We start from the raw sequence: 862 nt of genomic DNA, 5'->3' as shown, positions 1-862 counted from the left end.
ACTCACTCTGTAGACCAGGCTGGCCTCAAACTCAGAAATTCACCTGCCTCTGCCTCCCAAGTGCTGGGGTTAAAGGCATGAGCCACCACCGCCCAGCTCTTTTTCTTTTTTCTTTTTTTTCCCAAAATTGATGTCATAAGAGTTTTTGTTTGCTCTGAGTTGAGAGTGGTGACTTCCTCAAAAAAAAAAAAAAAATGTCTAGAGCTGTGTTTTGTTGCAAGCACATCACAGTCCTGTTTAGAGGCTGTCAGTCCAAGTGCTCTTGAACCAACTTGGTGCAATTGTGGATCCTGCATTCGTGTACACATGCATACATGCGTCTTCCTTGTGACGGTTGGTGACACATTGCAAGAAATCCGAGACCTTCATTAAACTCATCTTGTACTACTGAAGAGATGTGATTTGGTGAATATCACAATTGCCTCGTACACTGATGGGTTGCAATACTTACAAAATCACAGTGAATTTTGTTTTTCTTGTAGGTGTTTTTTGGTTTTGTTTTTTGTTTTTTTGTTTTTTTTCCTTCAAGACAGGTTTTCTCTGTATAGCCCTGGCTGTCCTGGAACTCCCTCTGTAGACCAGGCTGGCCTTGAACTCAGAGATTCTTCTACCTCTGCCTCCAGAGTGCTGGGTTTAATGGCATGTGCCACCAGACCCAACCATTCTGGGTTTTTAGAAAACATTGTTAGGTTTTGTCCTTAGCCTCTATGGTGGGAGAGTTAAACTCAACACTTTCAGAGTTAAGAAGAATAAATTCTTACATTAATGCTGTGTTTCTGCCTTCTTCCTGTGTTAGGAAGAAAATAAAATTCTGTTTTACCATCCAAATGAAGTAGAAAAGAATGAAAAAATCAGAAATGTT

At 40.5% G+C, this 862-nt stretch overlaps 1 protein-coding gene across 1 annotated transcript in view; it reads left to right on the top strand.

Annotated features, from left to right (window-relative positions):
- The window catches only part of Ccz1 (CCZ1 homolog, vacuolar protein trafficking and biogenesis associated), a 30,664-nt gene that overhangs the window by 879 nt on the left and 28,923 nt on the right, over nucleotides 1-862 (top strand). The window contains exon 2 of the mRNA XM_031391194.1: nucleotides 797-859. Coding sequence (XP_031247054.1) covers nucleotides 797-859 — 63 coding nt within the window. The remainder of the gene's footprint in view (nucleotides 1-796; nucleotides 860-862) is intronic.

Source organism: Mastomys coucha, unplaced genomic scaffold (genome assembly GCF_008632895.1).
Source record: "Mastomys coucha isolate ucsf_1 unplaced genomic scaffold, UCSF_Mcou_1 pScaffold22, whole genome shotgun sequence".
Lineage (NCBI taxonomy): Eukaryota > Metazoa > Chordata > Mammalia > Rodentia > Muridae > Mastomys > Mastomys coucha.
This window is presented reverse-complemented; position numbering and strand designations above follow the sequence as displayed.